Source organism: Gopherus flavomarginatus, chromosome 2 (genome assembly GCF_025201925.1).
Source record: "Gopherus flavomarginatus isolate rGopFla2 chromosome 2, rGopFla2.mat.asm, whole genome shotgun sequence".
Classification (NCBI taxonomy): domain Eukaryota; kingdom Metazoa; phylum Chordata; order Testudines; family Testudinidae; genus Gopherus; species Gopherus flavomarginatus.
In genome coordinates this window covers 276387201-276410960 of record NC_066618.1, presented here as the reverse complement: position 1 = coordinate 276410960, position 23760 = coordinate 276387201, and the positions used below count along the sequence as shown (strand labels likewise).

The 23760-nt window shown below is 41.3% G+C and overlaps 1 protein-coding gene across 1 annotated transcript in view; it reads left to right on the top strand.

Annotated features, from left to right (window-relative positions):
* The window catches only part of TNFRSF11B (TNF receptor superfamily member 11b), a 28427-nt gene extending 5740 nt beyond the window's left edge, over positions 1-22687 (top strand). The window contains exons 2-5 of the mRNA XM_050941076.1: positions 10407-10776; positions 18158-18352; positions 19278-19502; positions 21620-22687. Coding sequence (XP_050797033.1) covers positions 10407-10776; positions 18158-18352; positions 19278-19502; positions 21620-22008 — 1179 coding nt within the window. The 3' untranslated portion in view covers positions 22009-22687. The remainder of the gene's footprint in view (positions 1-10406; positions 10777-18157; positions 18353-19277; positions 19503-21619) is intronic.
* Positions 22688-23760: the final 1073 nt, after the last annotated feature.

The following is a 23760-nucleotide window of genomic DNA, read 5'->3' as shown; positions in this document are numbered from 1 at the left end:
GACCTTTAGGGTTGAATAGGAACCTTCATAGGATTGGACCTATGATATGACATCAGAGATCAATTTGAATTGCACCCACAAGGTGAGTGGATAGTGTTCTTTTTCTAATGCATATGGCATGAGATTTTTTTGGTGTACAATTTTTTTTTTACCAGTATCATTTCAGAGTTGGGTTTTGTTTTTTGTTTTTTGTTTTTGTCTAAATTGAGCCGTAAGTTCCAGCACACTGAGAAATAACTTCTATTGACTTTACTCTGTAGCAAAACACTCATTTGTCCACTTGCTGAGTTTGTAGTTATGGTGTAAGGACTCAGTCCCACAAGGTACTTAGTATCATTGACTTCGGAGGGTATTGGAGGAGTTCAGGAGTACCCTACAGGATCAGTCCTAAGTTGCTGTGTCCAGTTGGCTGTTTTCTGGTAGTGCCCTGATTTTCTGTGCAATAAATATTGGTCCCATTCATGGTCCTAGTTTCCCACTCCTCGGTCCATGGGAGTCTTTCCATTGACTTCAGTGGGAGTTGGATGAGGGTCTGGGCCAGCCATGGTTGTGTGCTCCTGGAAGGGAGATGTGACACTTTGCATCAGTCTTCTGGATGGTAGATGGGGAGCCCTGACTACTAATGAAAAGAGTCCTGTCCAGCACTGCTTGGTCTGAATGGTGGTGGCCAGGAGGCCTTTAAATCTGGGCATAGAAATCAGGGGAATCTTGAAAGGATTCTCAAAGATCCAACAAAGTACTTTGAAAGACTAAGTCCAGTGTTTTTAGTGTTTTTTTCCCTCTGCTATATTTTTCTTTAATACTGTTTTTTTCAGAGCCTGTATCTGGTAGTAGCATTGAATGGCAATTGTGATTTAAAGTGATAGTCATTATATGTACAAAGGTTGAGGCTAACTTTTGAGTTCATAATTTGGATCATAACTGGTTACGGTAAACTCCTTGTGCAGTGCCTGTAGGGTCTATTACAGGAGTGGATGGGGGAGGTTCTCTGGTTTGCAATGTGCAGGAGGTCAGACTAGGTGATCATGGTGGTCCATTCTGGCCTTAAAATCTATGAATCTATGAGTAAGGGATTAAGTGGATGCCCATTTATTATAATTTTCTCACCCATTATTTCTGACTCACTTACATAAATTCAAGACAGACTGTTTTTTCCTTCAAAGTAAAACGTGCCTGTTTTGGATTTGGTGGTTAAGTAATCATGAGTTAATGTGATCTAGTGCCAAATTCTGCTCTCAGTGAAACTGTATTGAAGTCAATAGACTTGTAGTAGTTTAAAAGTCCAGAATTTTACCCTTAGTATTTAGAGTACCATGAAACGGTAAAAAGTCCAAAGTTTAACTTAAAAAAAACCCCTAACTAAAGCTCTGTTTCCTCTTACTTAAAATCCTCCTAAAAGCCTTTCAATTTCAGTATTGATGCCATCTAAGATCTAAAATACTCTAAAATCTTTGCTCAGAGTAGGACACATTTTCACTGTTTTTACAAAAATGGTCAGGCATATGCAATGTAGTTGAATTCCCATCTTTTCTCTAAGTTCTGTGAATGAATTCAAGCCACTACTTTCCATTAACCAATAGGCATTCAAACAAGAGGTTTTCAGTCAACTTTTTGTGTTTTTTCAGATAACAAATATATCAATGCCTTGCATGGCGACAGGTTTCAGAGTGGTAGCCGTGTTAGTCTGTATCAGCAAAAAGAACGAGGATACTTGTGGCACCTTGGAGACTAAGACATTTATTTGAGGATAAGCTTTCGTTGGCTAAAACCCACTTCATTGGATGCATGCAGTGGAAAATAAAGTAAGAAGATATATATATATATATATACACACACACACACACACACACACACACACACACAGAACATGATAAAATGATATGGCAACACTCATTTTTTTCATGTTCCCTTGTATATATATCTTCCTACCGTATTTTCCACTCCATGCATCTGATGAAGTGGGCTTTAGCCCACAAAAAGCTTATGCCCAAATAAATTTGTTAATCTCTAAGGTGCCACAAGTACTCCTCAGTCTTTTTGCAAATATATCAAACTTATCTCTGGAGTTAAAATGATGGGCTGCATCTTCAGCTAGTGTCAATGGGCTTCACTGACATCAATGAAACTATGCCCCATTTACTCCAACTGACGTTCTGGCTCATCGATATAGTTAATTCAATATACTGTTTTTTTCTGTTTAGGCCACCAGCCCAACAACTGAGACTGTGCTTTCATTTAGTCTAAAATGCCTGTTTCTTATGGGTGGAGGTGGGTGCTTAATATTTTCTTTCAGTCTATTCTAGCCACAGGTCTTTCACATTATTAGGAGTTTTGCCTGAATGAGGAATAGGCTTAGTCCCAGTGTGGGTTGGCGGAGCAGAGCCATCCGCTATATAAAGCACCATGCACACATAAGTTAGGAATGACCCAAAATCAAGCGGATGCAGAAAAATGTAAGCTCCTTGGGGAAGAGACTGTGTTGTTGTGTGTTTGAACAGCACCTGCCCCGATGGGGTCCTGGTTCATGAGCAGGGCTCCTGGGCACTTTTCTAATACAAATAATAATAATGCTGTGTAGTGCCTTTCTGCACTTTCTTCTATAACACTTCTGAAACTCAGGTGGACACCTAACTGTGGATTCAGAAGCTTAACATTAGGCCTTCAGTTTACACAGTTCTGACCAGAATGCCAAAAGTGTTGTATCTTAAGTTGAAGATATTCCTCTGAACAATAGATTTCCTTGCCTCAGTCTAAAGGGGTCATTTTGCTGGGCCTACAGAACTGTGGTAAAGGGCAAGGAGACGTGGGAATGACGTTCTCTGAATGTATGGATGAATAACATGGCACTGGGTTCAAACTAAGTGTAATATCTGCTAGAACATTGAGACACAAATTTGATTTATACCCGTAATGTTACTTAAAAACTTTTAACGAAACCTAATAGCATGGTACTATGTACTTAAGGGTGAGTCAATTAGAGACAGTCTGAATTATTTCATTTATACGTCTACACAAGGTGCGTTTCAAGGAATAGAAGAAGAATATTGCCTAGTGCCTGTGATGTTTTTTTCTTTTTAAAACAAGCAAACAAACAAACAACCTGCCCTGCTGAATGCTCTTCTTTCTCTTTTATATCCATATTTAGATTATTATGGGTGCTGCTCCACTACAATATTACACAAGTATCTGTGCTTACCAGGGTAGAGATTCAAATTAGTAGATTCACCCATGCACAGATCTATTTGGTTTTTTTATCCCCACCGGAATGGACCTCGGTTGTCCCAAAAGCTATATTTGCATTAACTCCCCTCTGAACCTGTCTGGAAGAATTTGCTTATAATTTTTAATGAGTTGCATCATTTAGGACCAGATCCTGCAAGGCAATGTGTGCCCCCTCTCTTCCTCACTATATCCCCTACCATCTGCCCTGATTATGGGAGCTGAGCTCTTTTGAAAAACTGGCCCAACCCCTACAACAAAATCTCATATTTGCCTCCCCTATATGGTCTTCTGTGGAAATCGGCAGCTAGTGACAATGGGCCAAATCCTACTCTCCTTACTCATATATGTCACAAGGGGAACTCCTGGGTGCTGAGCACTCTGGGAAATGTGCTCCTGTGTGCACAAAGAGAGAATGAATGGCAAGCGCGAGAATTCTACAACTGCAGTAAGAGATGGCTTGTCTTTTATGGAAGCATTCAGATGCATTACAGTGTAGAGATATTCTGTACCCAGGACCTGCTGTAATTTCCATTCAAGCTGCATAATAATTTTCACATAATGCCAGCTTCCCATCTGCGCTGGGTACTATCTGAAGCTCTCAGAGCTCCATAAACATCTAAATTACAGCATTTGGCTTAGAATTGTCATTTCAGTTTCTCCACCCCACACTGAAGTCTGACAAATGCTGCTCTAATGTGCTGTGTATGCCCATGCAAGTGTTCAGGATATTTGGGAGGGTGGTTTCATTCTTGCTAAATGAGCTGTCTGATGAAGGGAAAAACAAACCCTAAAAGGAATCTTGGACTGTTAACAGCAACGATTTATGAGATTATCAAGCCTTTTTTCTTACTAGAGTAATAGTCAGAGGTTTACCAAGGGTGGGTATGTGGCTCATCAGTGAAAAGCCATTCATTTTTCAAAAATGTACTACACCCTCTTTTTAAATAGCTTCTGTGAATCAGATCCAGACATTTAAGAAAAATAGAGCTGTAAATCATCAAGACAAATTCGAATTAAAAATAAAGCACCCATTTTTAACAGTGAGTGTGATTAACTATTGGAACAAAGTACTGAGGGAAGGGGTAGATTCTCCTTCTTATTATGTCTTCAGATGAAGACTGAATGCCTTTCTGAAAGACGTGACCATCATGGAGTCCGCTCTGTGGGCAGCTCTAGCCAAGAAAAGGCACGCGTAGGAATGCAGAAGGGAAACTCCCTTCCACTCCAAGGTGCTAGAACAATTTGTATAATGGGCATGCTGAGAACCATTGAACTAAACTGTAAACCCTGCATTTGATGGAAACCACTTCAACTCTTAATTCCAATACCTATGTTTCCACCCCAGAAACACCTGTTCCAAATCCCTCAGAGCAAATACACACACACAATAAAGTGGAATAGTACAATGAATATAGGGAAGGGAAATATTTATTTACTGAGGGATGAACGGAGAAAAACAACAGGGGAAAAGATAGGGGGAACAGTAAAATAGGCTTACATCTAACACAAGGACCCATCAGGCTGGTGGAACCACAATATAAAAGGATAGACACTGAGCACTGCATCTAGATTCAGAGGTTAGGAATCCTGGGCATAGTTCCAGTCCAGCAGTGGATCTTCCTGGTCATCTTCCGCACCAGTAAACTTTCCCCAGCAAACCCCTCCAGTGCCCTCTTCTACTGCTCTGCATAAATCCACACAGAGCAACAACCTCCCCACTTAAATATCTGTAACTTCCCTCCTTATTCCCAACACAAGGTCACAAGCCCTAGTACTCATGGCCCCATGCAGCACTGGGTGACATTGATACTGGGTCTGGCTCTGGTTTTGCCTTCTCAGGTGATTCCTGCTTGGCACAGTGTTCCTCCTGGTTCCTGTCCTGGGGCATCCCTGGTTGGCTGCTCTGTCCCTCCCAGGCTTCAGGCTGGTTCTTGGCTGCTTCTGTACGTGAGGGCCTGCTTGATTTGGGTCTCTTGTCTGGAGTTCCAGAAATGCACACTCTCCTGTGGCTTTCCCTACCGTAACTCCCCTCCCTTTGGAACAATCAGGCCTTCCTCTGTCTCAGGTTTTAAAGGAGTTGTGCTCTCTAAACCCCAAGGGAAATACACAGGCTTTAAGTATCAGAGGGTAGCCGTGTTAGTCTGGATCTGTAAAAGCAGCAAAGAATCCTGTGGCACCTTATAGACTAACAGACGTTTTGGGGCATGAGCTTTCGTGGGTGAATACCCACTTCCTCAGATGCATGCACAGGCTTTAGTCACGCACAGGTTATTGGGCTCAATGAAGGGGTAACCGGGTGAAACTCTATTCCCTGTATTATATAGGAGGTCAGACGAGATGATCTCATAGTCCTTTCTGGTCTTAAAATTATGAATGAACCTATGAAAGCTATGCTGCCATGGGCGGCGTGTAATGGAGGCTAGGAGAGGCTAAGTCTCCCCAAACCTCTACTAATGCTTCCCACCATGGCCCTGAGGCTGGACTGTGGTGGGACTCAGTGCTCCTCGGGACAACCAGGACTCGGACAGGCAGGTGGGCCAAGGTGGCTTGGGTAGGCTGGCCAGCTGGGGCTCAGGGCAGCTTGGGTGTGCGAGCTGGGGTGGCTTGGGCAGACTGGCTGGTGCTCCTCTGGCCCCAGCTGGTGAGAGTGGAGGGATGGAGTGGGAGCAGGGTCTTAGTGTAAGGGGAGGGGCCTGGGGCTAGCCTCCCTGAATTGGGGGTTCATGTGCCATCCAGGTGTGCTGCACTTCCATAAATTTCCTAATGGAGGACTGGGTAAATCAGGGTAGTCAGAGAAAGCCTTCTAACCTCTAACAAGGCAGTGGTGACCAGAAGTCGGTACAATCTGATACATAGGTTCTGGAACTAGGGTCACTGGGGGTGCTGCCACACCCCCAGGCTTGAAGTGGATTCCATTATATACAGGGTTGACAGTTTGGTTCAGTGGCTGTCAGCACCCTCACTATAAAAATTAGTCCAGCACCCCAACTGAATAGCTGTTTGGAAACCAACATGATAATCAGATGATGGTCAAGTGTCCCATCTCCCAGTTTTGGTTTTGTGCCTGAGGGAGTTTTGCTTCTGTAGAGTGCAAATCTGGTTCCCTTGAATGGAGCCACAATACGGAGGCTAATGCTGAATGGGCATAGAATGTGAGCTACCACTTATACCTAGAGATGGCTCTTCAAGGTCAGGGTAAGGGCACGATCGGATGGAGAAGCTTGTGTTGTCATTGCCTGTGTTACATTTGTTCTTTGTACCAACAGAGAACTATGGCACTAGAGCCAGGGCCGTCCTTAGCCATAGGCAGAACAGGCACCACTAGGTCTGGGGCACCGCTAGGTCTGGGGGCACCGCTCTGCTGGGAGCCCGGACAGATGGGAAGCAGTGGAGCATGTAAGAGCAGGGCTGCTGGGTCCTAGAGAGAACCAAATGCAGCACAGTCTGAGGGAGGTGATTGGCTGCTGGGGTCTCGGGGAAGGGGAAGGAACTCACCTGTAGGGTGACCAGATGTCCCGATTTTATAGGGACAGTCCCGATTTTTGGGTCTTTTTCTTATATAGGCTCCTATTCCCCCCACCCCAGTCCCGATTTTTCACATTTGCTGTTTGGTTACCCTAGGTGCGGGTAATTGGTACCTATATAAGACAAAGCCCCAAATAGCTGGACTGGCCCTATAAAATCAGGACATCTGGATCTGGTCACCCTAGCTGGAAAGTGTGTCTCTCCCCCGGGCTGGCAGCGATCCATCTCATCCGGGGGGAGCTGCACAGGGCAGGATGAGCTGCTGTGGCTCCATGGGTGCCCCGTCCCTGAGATCAGATGCTGTGCTAACTTCACCATGGTCCATTGGGCTGGCGGTGGTGCCCATTGGCGTGTGATCGGACCTGAGGGTTTGCTGCTGCTGTTGCCACTCTTCACCCCAAGAGGTGGATTTTGGGGTCCTGCAGTTTTCCACCTATCTCCTCCTCTACTACAGCTGTTGGACCAGCAGGCTGGGGTGGGGGGGTGTGAGCCAAGCATGAAAGCAGTGCTTTGTTACCATTTAGATTGTCATTTAACAAATTTGTTCACCAAAAATACTTTCTAACAATCCTGAATTCAATTTCAATATTTTTTTTAAAATCAATATCTTAGCCAAAAACCGAAAATTAAGTTGTTGACAATTATTTGTGGCAAGTTTGGTACGGGGAAGGGAGTGGGCCAGTTTTCATCAGAGAAACAAAAAATGTTGACTGACTTTCCTATAGCCCTGTTACTGCTAAATAGAGCTCTCCAACAACTGTAATATGCTCATCTCCTTACTAGTGTATAGAGTAGGAGTCGGCAACCTACAGCACGTGTCAAAGGTAGCACGCGAGCTGATTTTTGATGGCACGCAGCAGCAGGCTGAGCTGCTCAGCCCACCACTCCTCTGGGGTTCTGGCTGCTGCCCCATTGCCACCTGGGGTCCCGGCCGCTGGCCCCACTCAGCACCTGCTGCTGGCCTGGGGACCCCCAAGGAAACCCAGGCTGGCAGCGGGCTGAGCAAGCTAGTGGCTGAGACCCCGGCTGAGCCACTCAACCCGCTGTTGGCCTGGGGTTCCATTAACTCAGCTGGCAGCGGACTGAGCAGGACCAAATTCAACGAAATAGGAAAACAAAAGCAACTAATGACAAAGTGCAAGAACCTAGAGAAGTGGTCTCCAACCTTTTTCATTTGGCAGGCACCAGACGAAGGACTGTGGCAGTGGACGAGCATCTGCCAAAATGCTGCTGAAATTTGGTGGCATTTCAGCGGCGACGCCTCTGGATCACGCTGCTTATCGGCGGCAAGCAGTGTCATCCAGAGGCGTCTCTGATGAAATGCTGCCAAATTTCAGTGGAATTTTGGCAGATGCTCGTCCGCCAGCCAGTACGCAGGTGCATTGAGAGGCCCCTGTGGGCGCCATGGCACCCACAGGCACCACGTTGGGGACCCCTGACCTAGAGAGCCTCCTGAAGCATGGTGATCATTATGATTTAAATGGACTTGAACTGTATGAAGAATTGAGTACACTGTCATCAGTGTTGCCACATACAAAATTGATGATGGACATTGTACAGTTTACTCATACCAGCAAACTTGTTGACATATATCCTAATGTGTATATTGCCACTCGTATTCTACTGACAATTCCTGTTAACAGTAGCATCAGGAGAATGGAGTTTCTCAAAACTAAAGCTCATTAAAAACTATCTCCGCTCTACAAGGAATCAGGAACACTTGATTGGTCTTGCTATTCTTGCAATCAAACAAGACATCACTTTGTCTTTGTCATGCATTATTACTGATTTTGCAGCCCAAAAAGCCAGAAAGATTGCTTTTATTTAAAAACAAATCCTTGTTTCAATACCTCTTCATAGAAATTTCCAATAAAATGTTGACAAATTTAAAAAATTATATTATTTGCATCGTTCTGTCAAATCAGAATTTTTTCTACACTGCTACTTCTTTAGTGCTAGTCCATCAGCATTACAGTGTGATTAAGTTAAACTGGTTTTGATAACATGCATGTGGCAAGTTTTCCGGTAGTGTAAGTTTATGTTTGTGTTGCTAAGAGCAAGACAGGCACAGGGGCACCAGTTTAATAATCCTGCCTAGGGCACCATAAATCCTAAGGATGGCTCTGACTAGAGCTACCAGTCCAGCACCACTGATGGACAGCCAAATATACTTTAAATAAATAATGTTCTCCTGGTATAAAGCTTCATATTCAGTTCTCATTATAATCCATTCTAAAAGATGAATCCTTCAGTGACACACACATGCTTGTTTTCCACAAATAGTCACAAACAGAGGTAATACATAGGAACTGATTCATATAAAGTTAGTAAAACCAACAATATCTAAAAGAGTAGCAATGAACAGAATGCACAATATTTGGCTGGAGCAGCTTTCTGGGTCCCACGGCTATGCCCATACCTACTGACATCACGTGTATCCCAGCATTTTATGCATGGAAGTAAACAAGTGCACTCATACATTTTGTTGATGCATTACTGGAGAAACTGCAAAAAAAAAAGTATTTAGATGACAAAATAATGACATTCCTCAAATGACTGCAGGAAGTTGAACTGATTATTCATAAGGTAGCTGCCAGTACAGTGTTACTATTGTTATAGTTGCATGTGCCTTTTGGATAAGGCGTAAAACTGAGATCCCATGACAGGAAGCATTAGCCTTAATGTTCTGGGGCATTCCATCTTGGGAGATTAAATTCTACCTTCCTAAAGCCTCCCTGCAGTTTCAGTTAGCTGCAACATTCTTCATATCTGTCTAAAACTATTATTTAGTGTTGCTGTTGGATATTAAATAGCAGTTACATTTTATCGCAGCATTGACTGAATGTCAGTGCTAGGTTAAATGAAAGGCACTTAAAAAAAGCATGCTGCTACATTTATTTGATTGTTAAAAATAAATATAGGAAAGGAGTGTCCTTTGAATTTTGATCTACCTTTTTGGTAATAGTGCAATCTAGTAGTTTTGTTCTATAACAGCATAATTAAAATTGCTCAACAGTACAATAATATATTTAGCATTTCTGTTGCACTAGAAGTGTGCATGATGGTTCACAATACAGATGGCTTGATTCTCCTCTCACTTACATCAATGTAAATCAGGAGCCATTCCACTGAAATCAGTGGGCCAAATCCACAGTTGGAGTAAGCAAGCACTGCTCCTTGGCCCACTGGAGTTACAGTAGTGTAAGCGAGAAGACAATCCAAATCCACAGTCCTGTTCCCCCAGCATTTACAGCCTAAGAGCCCTCTCCTGCAAAGAACTGCTGAAGTGATTTTCAGGGTAAGTCCATTTGTTAGTTAATGAATAGACCCAGGAAAATAGAGGGGTATCATGGTAAAATCATGCTATTTAATTGGTTAGGGTTAGTGTGGACTTTGTTGGTTCCAGGGTATTTTAATAGTTGTAATATGGAATGCCTGATTTTTCTTTCAAATATTAAATTTTCTATGATAATGTAGCCACTGGAGAGTGGGAAAGTTGGTTCATATTTTTATATATTGCTGCAATACGTCTTTTTTTAATGACTTTGAAGAGACAGACATGATTAGATACATAAGCAAATAGAACTGTAGGGGTTTTTTTTTTGGCTGTGCAGTATTATAGAACTAAAGAGAACAATATTTTATTTTCCTTTTGATAGTTCTTGGATATCTCTGTTAAGTGGACAACTCAAGAAACCGCTCTCCCAAAGTATCTCCATTATGACCCAGTAACATCTCGCCAACTCATGTGTGACCAGTGCCCACCGGGAACCTATGTAAAACAGCACTGTACAGCTACAAAAAAGACTGAATGTGCACCATGTCCAGATCAGTACTATGCAGAGGACTGGAACAACAACGATGAATGCCAGTACTGCAACATAGTGTGCAAAGAGCTGCAGTATGTGAAGCAAGAATGCAACAGTACACAGAACCGCGTCTGTGAATGTACTGAAGGGAGATACCTTGAGCTAGAATTTTGTTTAAGGCACACAGAATGTCCTCCTGGATTTGGTGTAGTACAACCAGGTACGTATCTGCTTTCAATATGCAACAGAATTAATTAAAGCTGTACAAAGCATTAAAGACTTGTGGCACTTAAAGATTAGGAAACAAGCTTGTCCAGATGAAATTGCAGACTAATAAATGGCAAAGCTAATGCAACCTGTTACCATTGTGACATTGCTTTGGACTATAGCCAAAGGAACATTTCTCAGTGGAATACTCTGCTCCGACTGAATGCGTAATTTAATGGCAGTACAAATGTAGCAAATTGCACTCTAATGAGAAACATGATGGATAGCCTCTTTTAAAGGAACATTATCTGGGATACAGTATTTCTGTTCTGTCATTTTGAAATCTGCTGTTTCAAGCCACTGTGTATCTTGACAAACACCAGAAGCATTAACTGATACAGCACCAAGAGCACAATTATAACAATATTAATGTAGCTCTAGAGTCAGAGCAAAATGTGGTAATAATTAATTACCGGTGTCCTAAATGGGAACTGCAAGAGAAACCATTATTATTATCATCCAAAGACCAGCCAACTACTTCTTTGTCAAACAAGCTGGTAACATGCTGTATGTCTGGGAGGGATAAAGGCTGTAGCAATGTTGTTTCCATGGAGCATTTTCTTCATTTTAGACAAAATAAATTGTTAAGACTAAGTTCTTGTCTTGAAACAAAATATTTTGTCATCCTGCAAATGACATGGCCCAGTCTAGTGCCAATATTGAATGTGGCCTAAAGGAAATGGAAGCTGACATTTTGCCTAATCATAGTTACACCATATCCTTCATGCTACTGCATAGATCTAGATGGCATTTTAATTGTTTCTTGGCCTCTGATTGTGCAACAGGATCTACATGCGCAGACTTCTATGCCTGTGTTGAATCCCACTGAATTTTGGGTGTAGAGATCCATGCAGGCAAAAATCTATGGATTTCTGGGCATAAGGATCCATGCAGGTTTGGGGCCATAGTTAGTATCACTGTTAACTTGGAAACTCTAGTAGCAGAAAAACAAAGGATAATGAATGGGAATTTCAAAAGTAGTTAGCATTGACCTACCTCTACTCCTATTGAAGCCAGTGACAGTTATATTATTGACCTTTGTGGGAGCAGAGTTAGGCCACCAGTGAGTATGTTTGAAAGAAGTGAGCAGAGGGCCCAAGAGGATCCAAAGTTTGAACATTCAGCTCCATATGGATTTGGTATAAAAATCAATCTTCCTAGCACTGAGTAATTCCACCTGAACAAAGATGTGCATGTATGCTGTATGGTTGTGGATGATGTAAATACACAGCAGGGTTTTAGATGTGACCAGCAACGTATGTGTATTTGTACTTTTTCTGCAACAGAAGAGGGGGGCTAAAGAGTTATTGTCGAAGCATGGTGGTGCTGTCCACATCTGGTCTGATTGATGTGGCTGTGCTGTGCATACTAGATTAAACAACTCAGTCTAGCAATCCATCAGTCAGGTAATTTGTCCTTTATTAAAACAAGTAAACTGTTTCCGACAGTAGCAGTAGCAGATTCACATGGCTATGATGTAGCCATGGTTGCCTGTAGAATAGACTTCTTTCTTCAGTGGTGCCTTGCAAGTCTTCTTCCTGTGAGTCAGTATGAGAGGATTTAGACTTCCTAAATCTCTCAAAACTGCATCTTCCAATCTCAGTTGTGGTCAGTCCGGTGCTCTGCTTCCTTTGACCTCAGACCTACAAAGCTTCTGTTAAAGTGTATCTTTTGCACATTGGACATAATTATATCATTTCTGTCATCTTGTTCTCAACTGGTGCAAGACTGCAACTTGCCAGGATTGTCTAAGTATCTCTTTGTTTGTGACAAAATCAAACCAATGGCTGTTAAGAAAATGCCATAATTTTTTTTTACTGAAAACTGTTTAGTTTCCTCTCCATAGTTGTTTTTAACCACCATGTTTCTGCTCCATACAATTGTCATCACTACTGTATTGAACACTCATATCTTAGTTGTCACACAGACATCCTGCTGCCCAAACAGAGGTCTTTGAAGATGCTCAAATGCCACTGATGAAAGAATGAACCGATGTTTAACTTCTTCGGCTATTGAACCTCCTGCTGTCAAGCAACTACCCAAATAGACAAAACTATTCACCCATTCAGTCTATTGCCATCTACATACAACATCAGCAGGTCATTTGTTTCCATTTTATAGAAGTTATACCTAGCTTTGGTTTATCACCATTGATCTTAAATCCCATAGATTCTGTAGTTTGTTGCAGCTCTTCCAGCATTAGCTGTAGTTGGTCAGTAGTCTCTCCAAGAAAGGCAATATCATCCACGTACTCAAGATCCTCTAAAGATGAATCTTTAAGTTTCACACCTTCTCCTTTGTCCTTAAGCAGCTTTGTCATCATATTGTCTATTAGAACATTAAATAATATAGACGAGAGACTGCATCCCTGAAGTACTCCTGATTCTTCTGAAAACCAGTCTCTAATATAATCATTGACCCTCATACAACTCAATGTATAGTGGTACAGGTCCTCCACTAGGCCCACTAAGTCCTCATAGTATAGCAGTATCCACAATTCTGACTGATACACTGGGTCAAAAGCAGTTACAAAGTCTATAAATGACATGTTAACTTCCTTTGGTCACTCTAGTCTTTTCAATAACATTTTGCAGACCATATATTGCATGGACTGTAGGTTGACCTGTAAAGAAACCATACTCATTGTTTTTTGGTTGAGATAGTATTTCAGTCAGTTCAGTAGTATGATCATACACACCTGCCCTGGGACAGACAACAACATTATTCCCCTATCATTAGAGCAAGCTGATTGTTCTCTTCTTTTGGAAAAAAAAAAAGAGTGATGCAGCTGTTTTTCCAATCTTCTGGAATGAGATCAGTTTTCCATACTTTATAGATAAATCTGAAGCCAATAAACTAAATCCAGGTCTCCACTCTTTAGCAGTTCTGATGAAGTATTGTCTGAAGCTTTTAGAGCTACCTATTCGTTGGTACACAGATTGCAAAAGCATTGCTAGATAAGAAGTTTGGTGTAGTGGCTTTTACAGCTAGGTTAGAAGCAAGACTCAAGGGGCTGAAAAAAAGTACACAAGGATGTCCATTTGGAAGACCCACAAAAGAAGTCTGGGTTGTGTGGGAAGCCTACTTACTGTATCCATCAAAGGATAATAAAATTATGGCTAACAAAACTGAAGTCATCAATCCAAGACCAAGCCAAATGTATTAGGCTTCGAGAAGAAGACAAATGATCTAATCACATAATCTTACGGAGAGATGGGGTCCCAAACTACAGCAGACTGCATTAACTAAAAAGCAAGTAGGCCTCAAACAAGAAACAGAGACTCTGGCAACACAATTACTTTTATAATCTTCAGGTTTTTAAGACAAGGCAATTGCTGGAAAACTTAAAGACAGTGAACCAAATTTTGTTCTCAGTTATGTCTATGCAACATCACTGAAGACAATTTGTTTGCACTGGTGTAACTGAGGGTGGAGTGTGGCCTTAGTCTATCAAAAATATGCCTCATAATCACATATGGAAACAATGTGGTCCAGTGGCTGGGACTCAGGCTGGAGAATCGGAAACTAACTACTGCTCCCAGTTGCCACTGCCTCAGTGTAACCTTGGGCAAATCACTTAATCTCTCTGCTCCTCAGTTTCCATATCTGTTACTGCAGATAAAGTACAATTAACCATCTTTGTAAAGTGCTTTGAGATCCATTGAAGTATAGCACTATAATATTAAGTATATTAAGTATACTTTTCTTCCTTGATCTTAGTCCTGGCACCCAGGGTATGAGGCATGCATTGGTGACACTATAAATCTTTCAGTGGTAAGGGAATCAAAGCAGAGATCACCCTCCTGGCCAAATATTAGGTATGCTACACCATCAAAGCATATTTATTCTGGGAAGTGATCCTACTGTCAGATTATTAGACGCTGTTAATTTAGCAGCCATCCAAGAGAGTTCATTGCACATGATTTGTTTCTCTTGGATACAAAAGGGCCTCACCCTTCTCTGGGACTGTTCCTATGTTTGGACTATAGTATATACAGCCTCTTTCTCCTACAAAATTGATTCTGGCAACTGGAAATGTCTTATTTTAAAGTATTTTGTAAACTGATCAGATTGTTTCTCACACTGGTGCTCTTTGGTCTATTTAGTTCTTGTAATTTACTAAGGTTTGGTATTTTGTAGTTTTAATAACATATGCCTCTTACTTTTGAAACTCATTTTAACTAGAAAGTGAGTTCCTTCGAAGGACTGATAAGGAACTAGAATTGGGCCAAAATTAGAACCAGGGCCACCCAGAGGATTCAGGGGGCCTGGAGCAAAGCGGGGGAGCTATGGCTCTTGTACTGATCCAGCAGCGGTCTAAGTCTTCTGCAGCATTTCAGCGGCGGGGGCTCTTCAGTCACTCCACGTCTTCAGCAGCACTGAAGGGCCCCCCACCGCCAAAATGCTGCCGAAGACCCGGACCACCACCGGGTCAGGGCTCGCGGGCCTCTGTGGGGCCCAGGGCCTGGGGCAAATTGTCCCACTTGCCCCCCCCCCGCCCCGGGCTGCCCTGATTAGAACCTCAAAGCAAAGTACCTTCAAATTGCAAAGAACAGGAATTTAGTCTGTTGACCTAAATCAGCCATTATAACTTTGATTCTAGGTCAGATCAAAACTACAGGGGGCTTGTTTTCTGGTTTGGATATGGATGCAACTGAAATAACACAGTAACATCTATTTTCAGGACATTTCACCCAACAATGACATAAATTACATGAGATCACCTGATCATATAATGTTTCTGCCATTTTGGACCATTTTGCAAGAACAATTTTTGAGATCTGATCCTGTCAAACCCAAACCAAGCTTTCGCCACTCTCTGCACTATGGTGCCCAATAATGTGGCAGACTTCCTAAGAGATATTCACTTGGGAGTTAATGCAGATCAAAGCAGTGTTAGCTCTCACTTTGAACCTGCTATTCCCCTCAAGCAGGCACCAGGGGACAGTCAATGGCAGCACAAATTCTAAGTGAGAGAGGGAGGCTGGAGGAGCAGTGCAAAGGTGCCATACTGCTTTAACCATGTAGAACCTAGGACTCTCCTGGGTTACCAGATCACCCACCCTATTCCTTTCCCATTCAGAGGAAGATGCAGAAGAAACTCTGCATGGAGTTTCCATGTACTTTGTCACCCCCTGCAGGTATTTCTGGGAATGAGGATAATCTATCTCCATCTCCCAAAATATGGAGATGCTAATCTTTTTGGAAGGAACAACCTGAAAAAGCAGCATATCCGTGGTAGGGGGAAGTCCAACAGAAATTCTCTTAGCAATGGTAGTTGATGCCTGATCATCTGAAATGTGCAGATCTCTGTCAGTTGGACTTTCATATTGTTTCTAGCAGCTGTTTCATATTGTTTCTTAGCAGATTAAAAAGGCAAACCTGTATGTAGCCTTTTGTGGTCCATTATTTGGTCACTATCTTTTAGAGGGTTGTCTATTGTAAAATTAATTTATTTTAAGTAATTGTACAGAATTACTTTTGAAGTTCAGATATGAACAAGGAGAACTCTTGCTCTCCTGCACATGTTCTAACTCATTATCTAGTGAAAGCAGACATTCTGCTTTTGAGTATATATAAATATATTCTTTATTTCTTGGCTACTTGAAAACTCAGAGATTCATATTCTTTTGTTTCTAAGGGAGTCTTAGAAATGTAAAATTGTAGTAAAGGTGGATTTGCTTATTTTAACGCAAACCTCTGTGCATTTAGCTTTTAACAGCAAGTACTCCTAAAATACACTAGATGGAGGCATTTTCAAATGCAAATATAGTTCTTAATTCCAGCAAAGAATTGAATCATAGACTATAGACTAATAAACTTAAAGGTCAGAAGGGACCATGTCTTTAAGTGCATCCTTACTCGATGAAGAATTTACTCATGTGCTTGACATTGGGCACATACTTAAGTCCCATTGGTTTCAAGGAGACTTAAGCATGTGCTTAAAGTTAAGAACATGCTTAAATGCTTTCTCAAATAGGAATGTACTGCTGAATTGGGGATATATTGTATGAGCTTTGATTTGAGCCGGGATTTTCCTTTGATAGACTCTTCGAAGTAGCTGCCTGGCTTAAGTTTCATGTGTTAATTTTCTCCCTTTCGGTCAATGCAGTGAAGTAATGTTCCATGTTGTCTCAGTTCTTTAACTGTGGGACAATAAATATATTCTTTATAATAGCAGTTAGGGCAAATACTGTCTATATACTTTTCCTGATCATATATGTTTATTAGATTTTAGGCAAGTAAAGAATAATATAATCAATCCAAGAAAGAGGGGTCAATATGTAATCTTGAATTTATCATGTTACTGAACAACAACTTACTTTTAAAGGCTTTGGAAACTCATTTAGTTTATGCAATGGCATAATTTGTTAAAACTTTGGAATTTCATATTTGAGAGATTAAAAATATGTATTGAGAAACTTCCATAAATGTGCATATATAAAGAAACGGAGGAAAGTCACCATGGATGAATGGTTTTAATTTAAAGGCCAATATATAGACTGGGGTAGGTAACCTATGGCATGCATGACAAAGGTGGCACGCAAGCTGGTTTTCAGTGGCACTCACACTGCCCAAGTCCTGGCCACCAGTCTGGGGGGCTCTGTGTTTTAATTTAATTTTAAATGAAGCTTCTTAAACATTTTAAAAACCTTATTTACTTTACATGCAACAATAGTTTAGTTATATTATAGACATAGAAAGAGACCTTCTAAAAACATTAAAATGTATTACTGGCATGCGAAACCTTAACTTAGAGTGAATAACTGAAGACTCAGCACACGAGTTCTGAAAGGTTGCTGACCCCTGATGTAGACTGTATTCAAATTCTATTACAGAACACTCACAAAAAGAAGAACCTGCTTGCAACAGATTTAAAGAAATGGGCTAAATTCTACTCAGTTACAACTAGAGTAATTTATTTTTGAGATTGTCTGCACAGATGTAACAGAGCAGAATTTGGACCAATGTTTTGTGCCCATTAATTGATTCTCAGAAAAAATCGATATGGAGGAAAACTGAAGGTCAGACACCTTTTGTAGACATTTGAATAGAGTCAAGTTATCTGATGCTAATTTACAAATGTATGCAAGGATGAGAAGCCCATGTGTTTAAAAACATTATTTAACATACTTCTGTAGCATGAGCATCTGAATTTGAGAGAAAAGTTTTCAAAATTATACAAATATCTTCCAAGCGAGTGTTCATGTAGGAGCGAGAAAGCATGAAAATCCGAAGTCATGGTTTATTTTTTGATATTTTGTTTCCTGGTGCACAAAAACACACACAATGTGTATCTTTTGTAAAAGGTAGTGGGTTTTGTTTTTCTAAAGGCACCCCTGAGAGTGACACCATTTGCCAGAGATGTCCAGAAGGATTTTTCTCAAATGAAACTTCATCCGAAGCAGCCTGCAAAAAACACACAAACTGCAGTGCACTAGGTCATAAAATAGCACTGAATGGCAATGCAGTTCGTGACAATGTGTGTCATGAAAACACAGACGCATCAGCTCAAAAATGTGGAATAGGTATGTATAATGCCAAAGTGTAGTGTAAGTATCCCAAAAAGCATTATTAAAATGGGATTAGCAATGGCTATGGTAAAAATTAAAACTGTTAGGTGCTCAGATACTACAGTGATGGGCAAACTGTAAAATTCTAGTTACTGTCAATTAGATGATATAGATGGGATAAGAAACCTATAGTGCTATGAAATAAAGATCAGTACCTTAATTTAAACATGTTTTTAAAATAGTTTTTCTTACAATTCTGGACCCTCTATGTTTTGTCAGGGCCAAACAATTTCAGAAGAATTCAGACACTTGCTTGGATCATCTTGGTTTATTTTACCAAATCAATTCCCTACCATTGCAGGGGCCTCAGGCATTGGTGTACCTTGGTCCCTTCTGTTCTGTGCTTGTGGCATACAATAGTGTAGTCTCTCCTGAAAGCTGTAATTCTAGTCTATCCAGGTTATTGGTGTCAGTGCAGGAGTAACTCGGTGGGGATTAGTGTCTGTTACGTGCTGGAAGTCAGCCTAGATCAGTGTTTCCCAAACTTGGGATGCCGCTTGTTTAGGGAAAGCCCCTGGTTGGCCAGGCCAGTTTGTTTACCTGCCACGTCTACAGGTTCAGCCGATCGCTGCTCCCAGTGGTGGCAATTCGCTGCTCCAGGCCAATGGGAGCTGCTGGAAGCGGCGGTCAGTACATCCCTCGGCCCGTGCCACTTCCAGCAGCTCCCATTGGCCTGGAGCAACAATCCACGGCCAGTGGAAGCCGCGATCAGCCGGACCTGCTGACGCAGCAGGTAAACAAACCCGCCCAGCCCACCAGGGGCTTTCCCTAAACAAGCGGCATCCCAAGTTTGGGAAACACTGGCTAGATGATTTGCTGGCCCCTTCTAGCCTTGACTTCCACAACTTAACTTATCTTTTTCTCTCTTATTTGTTTTTAGATGTAACCCTATGCGAGGAAGCACTTTTCAGGTTTGCTGTTCCTGAAAAACTCACTCCTAACTGGCTGAATGTACTAACGGACGGTTTGCCTGGGACAAAGATTAATGCAGAAAATATAGAAAGGATTAAACAAAAACATAGTTCTCAAGAACAGATGTTCCAACTATTGAAATTATGGAAGCAGCAAAACAAAGAACAGGATATGGTCAAGAAGATCATGCAAGGTAATTCAGGCCACATCTACACTACTCTCTGGATCGGCAGGTAGTAATCGATCTGTCGGGGATGGATTTATCATGTCTCATTTAGACGTGATAAATCAATCCCCGAATCAACACCCATACTCCACCTCGGCAGAAGGAGTAAGCAGAGTCAATGGGGGAGCAGCGGCGGTCGACTTGCCGCCGTGAGGACGGCCAGGTAAGTCGAAGTAAGATACTTTGACTTCAGCTACGCGAATAGCTGAAGTTGCGTATCTTAGATTGATCCCCCCCACCCAGTGTAGACCAGTCCTCAGACAGCATAACAAACACAGTTAGAAGTAACTTTTCAAATAGCACTTTTGTAATCTCCTGGGGCCAAATTCTGCCCTGGTTTGTGAGCACACTGCTCACACTGACACCAATAGGAGCTGTGGAGGTGCGACTGTGTGCAGAACTTAACCCTCTATGTTCAACAGAAAGGACCAAATTCTGCACAGACTTGCAGTCTATGTGACCCCATTGAGTAAAATGTATGGAGTGTAAATCAATGCCCCTTTGGGACCATAAGAGTAGGAAATATTGTGATACTCAGGGTCCATACTGCCCTCATTTACACGAGAGCAAGAACTATAGAAGTCAGTGGGAGCTGGGTGTGTACAGTTCAGGGGAAACTCGGGCTCACAGTATATAGTATAAGTAGGACCCTACCAAATTCATGGCTGTGAAAAATGCATCATGGACTGTGAAATCTGGTCTCCACTGTGAAATCTGGTCTTTTGTGTGCTTTTACCCTATATTCTACAGATTTCACAGGAGAGACCAGCATTTCTCAAACTGGGTTCCGACCCAAAAATGGGTTGCAGGCAAGTTGCAAGGTAATTGTAGGGGAGTCGTGATATTGCCACCCTTACTTCTGCACTTCCTTCAGAGCTGGGTGGCCAGAGAGTGCTGGCTACTAGGCAGGGTCCAGCTCTGAAGGCAGCAGCACAGAAGTAAGGGTGGCACAACCATACCATGCCACCCTTACTTCTGCACTGCGCTGGCAGTGATGCTGCCTTCCAAGCTGGGCTTCCGGCCAGCAGCCGCCGCTCTCTGGCCACCCAGCTATGAAGGCAGCACTGCTGCCAGCAGCAGTGCAGCAGAAGTAAGAGTAGCAATACCAAAATCCCCCTACAATGACCTTTCAACCACCGCCACCTGGTACTCTACAGTTACAATACTGAGAAATTTCAGATTTAAATATCTGAAATCATGACATTTATGATTTTTAAAATCCTCTGACTGTGAAATTGACCAAAATGCAGCATGAATCTGATAGGGCCCTAGGTATAAGCAAGGCACTATAGGTGCTGGCTTGAGAGACCTAAACCCTTTAGATAGTCACAAAGAGGAATAGTGTGCACTGGCAAGTCAAAATCTCATACATACCCCTGCAAACATGCTTTTCTCTTCTTGGAAAGAGTATCCCTACTCATTCCTTCAGCTCTCTGCTGAAACTGCCACCATCGGTGTCAAAGGTGAGATTATGATGGCAGTTTTTGTGATGTTAACACTTGTTGCTGGAGTTTTCACTGAAAAACCACCAAACCCTTTTCAAATGAGCCACCATCAGCAACCATCAGATTTGAATGACTTTTGTTCGATAAGGAATGGATTTGAAATGGTATCCTAGAGAAACCATTTTTAATTTATGTCTGTTTATGTCATTGTAACGTGTCTGTGCTGGAGCTGGTGCTATGTTGGAACTGAAGCACCAGAGATAGTTATAGCTAAAATGTCTAGGCATTTCCTGTATATCAGGAGTAAAATAATTGTGTAGCGCAATGTTAAGACACAGAGCCCTGCCTCATGCACTGTACATCTGACAAAATGCACATTACAAAATTGTACAAATAAATGCATGATAGCAAGTATGTGCGTAACTTGGGACTACTTATATGAAAAAAAAGTTACACACATGCTTAAGTGCTTTGTAAGACTGAGGGTTAAAACAGCAATGATAAAAGGGTTATTTGAAAATAAAACTAGGAAACATTTAGTGGGTACATGTGCTTTTCTGACTTTAGAGTTTGTTTTAAGCCATTATAAAATAGTAATGAATCATATTAATGTCCCTCCTTGCTTTTTGTTTTGTGTAGATATTGATCTCTGTGAAGACAGCATTTTAAAATATATTGGCCAGGCTAATCTAACCTTTGAACATCTCAACATTCTGATGGCGAGTTTACCAGGAAAGAAAGTAAGAAAAGAAGATATTCAGCACACCATGAAGCTGTGCAAACCTACAGAACAAATTCTGAAGCTTCTTAACCTATGGAGAATAAAAAACGCTGATCAAGACACAATTAAGGCCCTAACGCATGGGCTGAAGCATTTGAAAGCGTACCACTTTCCCAAAAAACCTATCCAAAGTCTGAAGAAGGTGGTCAAGTTGCTTCACAGTTTTAAAATGTACCAATTATACCAAAAACTCTTTTTTGAAATGATAGGGAACCAAGTCCAATCAGTAAAAAAGCGATGTGTCTAATTCAAGATATTTTTCCATACATTCTCCACTATTTCCCCCTAATTACTGTTACCAGTAATTAACGTAGAACATTGTTCCCCTACATTGTATGTGACTATTTATAGGAATGTATGACTGGAATGGCTCTAAGCTCTCAGAGCTTAGAGCTTTTTATATTATAAAGTCACTTCTGTAAAAGCTATAATCATTTGATGACATTTAGGTCCTGATCTGCAGCCTTTGGCATCCCAAATTGAAAAGTACCACTGAAGTCATCGTGTGAGCAAAGAATGTTAGACCAGGCCTAATACAGTATTTACTATTTATATTCATTGATATAAAGGATTTTGTTGTACATATTTATTAACTTAAATGGAAATTATATGAGACTTAAATTTAGAAAGAGAAATGAAATACAAACTATATTTTCAAGATAGACTAAAATGATCAAGTATATTTTTAAGCAAAAATTATGTAGCATTTCCTAAGAGATCCTACTTTCTTTACTTTGTGGATATTTTTTAAATTGTTACTTAGTTTTATGTGTATAAGTTGTGGTATCTTTTGGTAGGTGTTGTTTAATTTATCCAAAGTTTTTAACTCAAATAGTATGAGAAATATACCATAAATGACCTGAATATTTAAATATTCTGTGAGAAAGTGAATGTACCATATTTAAAAACTGGATGTTCAGATACGATTCTAGGATCTTATTTTATAAAACAATTAATTTTTTCAGCTTACCTTTTGTCTGTTTATGTGGGTTTTCTCATCTGAAATGGACAAACCCAATACAGATGTTTTCCTGTAAATTTTGCTCCCTGTTTTGAAGATATGGGGCCTGTTTCCCCAATGCCCTGTGTCTTGTGTAGTCACTAATACCTGAACAACACAAATGCAAAGGGATTAGATAACACCAGTATTCTCACCTGGTTGCATTGTGCATTTATTACACGGGGGTCAATGATTATACAAGATATGAGGCAGTGGAGCATCAGGCTCATATTGAGGCTTAAACAGATCTGACACAATGCAAGCAGGTACAACCCCATTGAAGCCTGATTTCAGTTTGGACCATAGTAATCCTTGCAGAGTTCACAACCTTTGAACATATCACAGATTAAGAATTCAAGAAGGGAGGATGCACTGGCCTCAAATAATTGGAATGCCCCATTCCACAATGTCACTGCAAAGGGAAGCGTGAAGATATGGCACCACAACTATGCAGCTTCACAGGCCTAACCCTTGTGAGTAGGGAGTGTGCAAAGGCCCTGGTGCTATTAAAAGCCCATGTGCTATAACAGTGGCAGCCAGTCAGCTTGGGCTATTTTAGGTCAAAGGACTGGAGAGGGTTGCTTGCCTGATTGCCCGTTTAAACCATCTATACAAAGAGACAAGGTGGGTGAGGTAATATCGCTTATTGGACCAACTTCTGTTGGCTAGCAAGCCACACAGAGCTCTTCTTCAGTTCTCTAATATCCTGGGACCAACACAGCTACAACTACACTGTGTATACAAAGCCTGTACACTCAGGATGTGGTGAGCCAGGGGAAGGAAAGGAACAGCAGCATTTAGTCCCAAATGAGAATTATTATTACACTAGAGGTGATGAAAATTTTATGTACATTAAGCAAAGAACAGGAAAGAAATATACAAATATACACAAATATACAATAGATTTGGAAATATGCATCAGAAGAAATTTCTTTCTAGAGAACTCAGAATTGACTCGTGTTTAAAAATGTTTGTTGTTGATGTTCAAGTATTCAGGAA